The 6,887-nt window shown below is 38.8% G+C and overlaps 2 protein-coding genes across 3 annotated transcripts in view; one reads left to right on the top strand and one right to left on the bottom strand.

The window, feature by feature from the left end:
• Nucleotides 1–53: 53 nt before the first annotated feature.
• On the top strand, nucleotides 54–4,109 carry LOC147871143 (uncharacterized). Its single transcript, XM_087340800.1, has 2 exons — nucleotides 54–1,649; nucleotides 3,288–4,109. The coding sequence occupies exons 1-2, from the start codon at nucleotides 1,627–1,629 to the stop codon at nucleotides 3,982–3,984; spliced, it is 720 nt and encodes a 239-aa protein (XP_087196926.1). The 5' UTR covers nucleotides 54–1,626; the 3' UTR covers nucleotides 3,985–4,109.
• A 1,822-nt stretch (nucleotides 4,110–5,931) lies between these two features.
• Sans (SAM_USH1G_HARP domain-containing protein Sans) overlaps nucleotides 5,932–6,887 on the bottom strand; it is a 34,400-nt gene continuing 33,444 nt past the window's right edge. For both annotated transcript variants that reach the window (XM_087340775.1, XM_087340774.1), the window contains one exon: nucleotides 5,932–6,347. In XM_087340775.1, the coding sequence (XP_087196901.1) occupies nucleotides 6,094–6,347 (254 nt within the window). In that variant the 3' untranslated portion in view covers nucleotides 5,932–6,093. The remainder of the gene's footprint in view (nucleotides 6,348–6,887) is intronic.

Raw genomic sequence — 6,887 nt, 5'->3', positions numbered from 1 at the left:
GTTTTTTTGTTTTTATTTTTTATTTTCTGTTGTATTTCAAAATCAAAATGATACTTGTGAGGAAGTTAGGAGGAGATTAAATTCCGGAAATGCTTGCTACTTCTCAGTCCAAAATATTTTGTCTTCCCGTCTGATTTCTAAGAACCTGAAAATTAAAGTATACAAAACAGTAATCTTGCCTGTTGTTTTGTATGGGTGCGAAACATGGTCTCTCACTCAGAGGGAGGAACACAGATTGCAGGTGTTTGAGAATCGGGTGTTGAGGAGGATATTTGGGCCTAAGAGGGAAGACGATGGGGCGTGGAGAAAACTGCACAATGACGAGCTTAAAAATCTGTACTGCTCCCCCAGTATTGTGAGGGTGATTAAGTCGAGAAGAGTGAGATGGGCGGGACATGTAGCGCGCATGGATGGGACAAGAGGTGTGCACCGGGTACTGGTTGGGAAACCTGAAGGGAAGAGACCGCTGGGGAGACCTAGACGTAGATGGGAGGATAATCTCAGGCGGGATCTATGGGAGATAGGAGTTGAAGGAGACTGGATTTTGTTGGCCCAGGACAGGGTCCGGTGAAGGGCTTTTGTTTAATTCGGTGATGAACCTTCGGGTTCGGTAAGCCATCTAGTTAGTTAGTTAGTTAGTTGTATTTCAAATGAACAAGTTGAACAGCATCCATTTCATTTTATAAAGGTTCACGAATGGAAAGGTTCACCGTGCATGATCGTTCTTTGTTCTTTTGTCATGTCAGTGCTGGAAAAATCAGTTGGAACTCCTTGACAAACAAAGATGTGCGAATCATCAGAATAAATCAGATGTTAACTGAAATTGCTACTCTCAAGTGTAAATTTTCATGTAGTATTCTGTTTATAATTGTCATGCCTGGAATCTTATGGTTGTGAAGAGTGAAAAATCTCAGATGACGTGATATAAGGCCAGTGTTTTATAAAATAAGTTTTCAGCTGTGTAACATGTCAAGGTACAGTGAAAACAGAGGCCCGTAAACCTGCAACATTTCATCAACAGAATTCTTAACAGTTTTTCTGCGGTAAATGTATTTCACAGCCGGCAAGTCTTGTTGATTTTTATGGATGCCTAATAAAGGACTGACACTTTCCACCGTAGAGTTACTCGCAGTTGGTTGACGAGAGCTTTTCGCTTTACACAAACCACCTGTTCCACAGAACTGTTTGTACTGTGCATAAATTAATGGTTTAGAAGGTGGATTCTCTCTGAACCCCATTTGACATAATGCTCGTTTCATAGATTGGCTTCATTAAATCACAGAGCACGTGGTGAGATTTCAGGTTCTGATGGTGACATACTGCCCTTATGACGAAACATCAGTTTCTACCAGACTACATGTTTCTTCATCTCAGAAGACAGTCATGTTTACAGGATGCATTTTACTTGTTGATATTTTCTTGACTGCACGGACAGACTGGTTTGACAGTTTGTAGTTTCATATCTGAAAGTCCAACTTTTGTATATCATCTTTGGTTGCATCACAGTACATTTACAAAATGTTGAAGATCACCTGTGCTCACCTTGTATTGTAGTGAGTGTTATGTCTTTCACATCTAACTTCCTTGAGTGATACAATATGCATTTTTGTCTTGTGCTACAAGAAAATGTTAATCAGTGAACATATTGAGTAAGTTGTTGTTAGTTGATATTCTTAGATCATTTTGTCTGCCAGGAAAAAAGATTTATATACAAGAAATATTTTCATTCACATGTGTTTTAACCTAATAGTACAAAGAATGGCTCCTTTGATTTGTTATTGGCCACCTTAATTACATATCTGGCTGATTTTGGAGCTAAACATAAAATTTCTCGAAGTCTTAAATTTTAAATATTAGCATTTGAATAGAAATTATTAATATCAAGGGTAATGGTGACTTGGTATATCATTTTTGTTGGATATTGCACAGTGTCAAAGGAAAGTGAACTTAAATTTTCTCGATTCTCCGAAAGACTCGAGATGTGAGGAGCAAATATGGGAAATTTAACATTTTATGTTGGAATACCAAATAAGGGAGAAGCTTAAATCAAAAAACATTAAAGGAGAATTCGTTTTTAACCCACTTCTGTTTATTTTGTAAGGAAAAGTGAGGTTATGTCATTTTGTTATGTTATATTTAAATGAAGTGATGGATTTTCATGAACATGGATTTGACCTTTGTACATTTTAATTCCGGACTATCCATAATATTGTGGGCAATAACATATCTTTTAAAATTAGTTAGTATTTATATAGTCTAAAAATAATGGCAGGTGTGCAAAATCTGTTCTTACTCTAGTTTTCAATTTGTTATTAATTTTACCTGACGTTTTGCAAGGGAAAAACGTAGATCAATGGTTCGAACCTAAAAGAGAATTTAAATGGAGGACAGTGGAAATTGTTGCATGTTTGAGTGAGATGAGAAAATCATACACAAATTTGGTTGGAAAATTTGAAGGGAAGGGACAAGATAGATATGACTGAGAGGATAATAATATATTTAATGAGATGAACCCAAATTAAATTATTTGAGTGTCGTTCAGCTTCTCAGGAAGAACTCTTTTCTTTCTTCTGTTGTGTTCGTTGATGTTGATTTTTGTTGAGCTGCGGATTTAGGCATGTCCAGTCTTCTGCGGAGATAGACTGCACACGTTTTCAGCGTGACAAACAATTCTTCACATTTTTTATGATTGGTGGAGAATTTATTACATATGCAGTACACATTTATTCATAGCTCCATCAACACACATCAATTTATTATTTTCTTTTGGGTGTTATGGACTCGGATGCTCCAAATTTACATTTTAAAAAACTACTCGTTAACTAAACAACATATTGTGACATTCTCATACTTTTTATTAATTGCTGTAGCAGCTCATTATATATAGTATATACTTAATTTTGCTTGGCTTCCTACAGGGTGTTTAGAAACCAAACCCAATATTACGCAGTTGAAAACATTTATTTCATTAAATACCCTAGAAAAACTCTTAATATGACTGATTATTGGGGTTCACAGTGCGCAGTCGAGGTACAAGTGAGGGTGAGCAAACTGCGGCCGCTCTTTGGGCGCTAAGAAAGAATTTCTAGTCCTTTTTACGAATTAGCCATATTTTGATCTCGTGGATTGTGCATGTTAACTAACATTTTAAAGAAACTTCAAACCTGAAGGTGGAGTCGGCAAGTTTCTCCAAAAACACTGGTAAAAATCACCTGCAAGACCACAATCAAAATCCTACGAATTGTTCTCAGTCAGAAATTTCTTCATCTCTGCTTTACCTTCGTCAGCCCAATGCAGCCTGGCGGTGGACGTGAACCCGTATGTCTGAAACGTCGTTTGTACCACAAGAAGAAGAAGAAGGGAAAAGAAGAAGGAGAGGAAAGAAAGGAAGGAAGGAGGAAGGAGAAGGAAAAGAAGAAGGAGAGGAAAGAAAGGAAGGAGAAGAAGGAGAAGGAAAAGAATAAAAGAAGGAGAGGAAAGAAAGGAAGGAGAAGGAAAAGAAGAAGGAGAGGAAAGAAAGGAAGGAGGAAGGAGAAGGAAAAGAAGGAGAGGAAAGAAAGGAAGGAGAAGAAGGAGAAGGAAAAGAATAAAAGAAGGAGAGGAAAGAAAGGAAGGAGAAGGAAAAGAAGAATAACGAAAAGAAGAAGGAGAGGAAAGAAAGGAAGGAGGAAGGAGAAGGAAAAGAATAAAAGAAGGAGAGGAAAGAAAGGAAGGAGAAGAAGGAGAAAAAGAAGGAAAAGAAGAATAACGAAAAGAAGAAGGAGAGGAAAGAAAGGAAGGAGGAAGGAGAAAAAGAAGAAGGAAAAGAAGAAGGAGAGGAAAGAAAGGAAGGAGAAGAAGGAGAAAAAGAAGGAAAAGAAGAATAACGAAAAGAAGAAGGAGAGGAAAGAAAGGAAGGAGGAAGGAGAAAAAGAAGAAGGAAAAGAAGAAGGAGAGGAAAGAAAGGAAGGAGAAGAAGGAGAAAAAGAAGGAAAAGAAGAATAACGAAAAGAAGAAGGAGAGGAAAGAAAGGAAGGAGGAAGGAGAAAAAGAAGAAGGAAAAGAAGAAGGAGAGGAAAGAAAGGAAGGAGAAGAAGGAGAAAAAGAAGGAAAAGAAGAATAACGAAAAGAAGAAGGAGAGGAAAGAAAGGAAGGAGGAAGGAGAAAAAGAAGAAGGAAAAGAAGAAGGAGAGGAAAGAAAGGAAGGAGGAAGGAGAAGGAAAAGAAGAAGGAGAGGAAAGAAAGGAAGGAGAAGAAGGAGAAGGAAAAGAATAAAAGAAGGAGAGGAAAGAAAGGAAGGAGAAGAAGGAGAAAAAGAAGGAAAAGAAGAATAACGAAAAGAAGAAGGAGAGGAAAGAAAGGAAGGAGGAAGGAGAAAAAGAAGAAGGAAAAGAAGAAGGAGAGGAAAGAAAGGAAGGAGAAGAAGGAGAAAAAGAAGGAAAAGAAGAATAACGAAAAGAAGAAGGAGAGGAAAGAAAGGAAGGAGGAAGGAGAAGGAAAAGAAGAAGGAGAGGAAAGAAAGGAAGGAGAAGAAGGAGAAAAAGAAGGAAAAGAAGAATAACGAAAAGAAGAAGGAGAGGAAAGAAAGGAAGGAGGAAGGAGAAAAAGAAGAAGGAAAAGAAGAAGGAGAGGAAAGAAAGGAAGGAGAAGAAGGAGAAAAAGAAGGAAAAGAAGAAGAAGGAAAAGAAGAAGGAGAGGAAAGAAAGGAAGGAGGAAGGAGAAGGAAAAGAAGAAGGAGAGGAAAGAAAGGAAGGAGAAGAAGGAGAAGGAAAAGAATAAAAGAAGGAGAGGAAAGAAAGGAAGGAGAAGAAGGAGAAAAAGAAGGAAAAGAAGAATAACGAAAAGAAGAAGGAGAGGAAAGAAAGGAAGGAGGAAGGAGAAAAAGAAGAAGGAAAAGAAGAAGGAGAGGAAAGAAAGGAAGGAGAAGAAGGAGAAAAAGAAGGAAAAGAAGAATAACGAAAAGAAGAAGGAGAGGAAAGAAAGGAAGGAGGAAGGAGAAAAAGAAGAAGGAAAAGAAGAAGGAGAGGAAAGAAAGGAAGGAGGAAGGAGAAGGAAAAGAAGAAGGAGAGGAAAGAAAGGAAGGAGAAGAAGGAGAAGGAAAAGAATAAAAGAAGGAGAGGAAAGAAAGGAAGGAGAAGAAGGAGAAAAAGAAGGAAAAGAAGAATAACGAAAAGAAGAAGGAGAGGAAAGAAAGGAAGGAGGAAGGAGAAAAAGAAGAAGGAAAAGAAGAAGGAGAGGAAAGAAAGGAAGGAGAAGAAGGAGAAAAAGAAGGAAAAGAAGAATAACGAAAAGAAGAAGGAGAGGAAAGAAAGGAAGGAGGAAGGAGAAGGAAAAGAAGAAGGAGAGGAAAGAAAGGAAGGAGAAGAAGGAGAAAAAGAAGGAAAAGAAGAATAACGAAAAGAAGAAGGAGAGGAAAGAAAGGAAGGAGGAAGGAGAAAAAGAAGAAGGAAAAGAAGAAGGAGAGGAAAGAAAGGAAGGAGAAGAAGGAGAAAAAGAAGGAAAAGAAGAAGAAGGAAAAGAAGAAGGAGAGGAAAGAAAGGAAGGAGGAAGGAGAAGGAAAAGAAGAAGGAGAGGAAAGAAAGGAAGGAGAAGAAGGAGAAGGAAAAGAATAAAAGAAGGAGAGGAAAGAAAGGAAGGAGAAGAAGGAGAAAAAGAAGGAAAAGAAGAATAACGAAAAGAAGAAGGAGAGGAAAGAAAGGAAGGAGGAAGGAGAAAAAGAAGAAGGAAAAGAAGAAGGAGAGGAAAGAAAGGAAGGAGAAGAAGGAGAAAAAGAAGGAAAAGAAGAATAACGAAAAGAAGAAGGAGAGGAAAGAAAGGAAGGAGGAAGGAGAAAAAGAAGAAGGAAAAGAAGAAGGAGAGGAAAGAAAGGAAGGAGGAAGGAGAAGGAAAAGAAGGAGAGGAAAGAAAGGAAGGAGAAGAAGGAGAAGGAAAAGAATAAAAGAAGGAGAGGAAAGAAAGGAAGGAGAAGAAGGAGAAAAAGAAGGAAAAGAAGAATAACGAAAAGAAGGAGAAGGAGACGAAGAAGTTCGTCTATATTTTGTGTGATACAGGAACGCAGATCGTCTTCATGTTCACCGAGCAAATGGCCACCGTCTCTCTTCAGAGCACGTCCTACTACAATCTGCTGTCCGACACTTCCCCTGGGTCCTCCAGAGCTGCTTTTCTGTCGGCCACAGCTTTGAGCAGTTTCTTTCTCGGTCCCATGCCGAGACCGAGCGCCTTCAAGTCGTCCTCCGTGAGGAGCATCAGGGCCTGCAAGTCAACCTGTTCACCGACGAAACAGCTGGTGAACTCGCTCAGCCCCGCGGACATCAGAAAGAGTTGCAGCGGAGACCACTGCGGAGGATTGTCGCTGGTGTCGTCGTCATCTGGATGGATTAATAAGTTAATTAACTGACGTACCGATACGAAACTTTGTGCTCAGTCACTGCAAACCACAATAACAAGTCTCGGCTGAATAAATATTAATGTTATCAGACGAAAATATTATTTTGTTGGCTGTGGCCTTCTTGGCAACGATGCCACGTGGTAGTGTATGCGGTTTCTCGGACTTTCTGCCTGAAATTCCAATCTCTAGAGCTAAACTTTAATTATTTAATTAGTTCACATTCGTAATGCGATTTCTGAAGACTTTGTGTTGAATGCAGTACAAAATTATGCATTCACGTGTCACATTTTCATACCAACTCAATTTTAACTGCTTGAATCCATGTTTTTTCTCGGTTGTAATGCCACGTGGTCTGCCTAAGAGTCAGTCCGCGTGGCATCACGACCCAGAAGATCGACATTCACATCTTGGCCACTGCGAGAACCTCAAATCTTGCTAACAGTAACGAAACAAGACTTATCTGAGATTTATCCTGCGACCAGCCACCATTCACATGAAAATATTATATATTAAGTATATA

Source organism: Zootermopsis nevadensis, unplaced genomic scaffold (genome assembly GCF_977971745.1).
Source record: "Zootermopsis nevadensis isolate Lab colony 2312 unplaced genomic scaffold, Znev_1.0 Znev_ptg000061l, whole genome shotgun sequence".
NCBI classification, from domain to species: domain Eukaryota; kingdom Metazoa; phylum Arthropoda; class Insecta; order Blattodea; family Termopsidae; genus Zootermopsis; species Zootermopsis nevadensis.
Note: the sequence above shows the minus strand (reverse complement) of the source record. Positions and strands in the feature narration are given on the sequence as shown.

Excerpts from the sequence above, each read along its gene's own strand:
- LOC147871143 (XM_087340800.1), top strand. The coding sequence starts at position 1,627 with ATGTTAATCAGTGAACATATTGA. Across the intron at positions 1,650-3,287 it reads TTAATCAGTGAACATATTGA|CCCAATGCAGCCTGGCGGTG; the intron begins GTAAGTTGTTGT and ends TACCTTCGTCAG.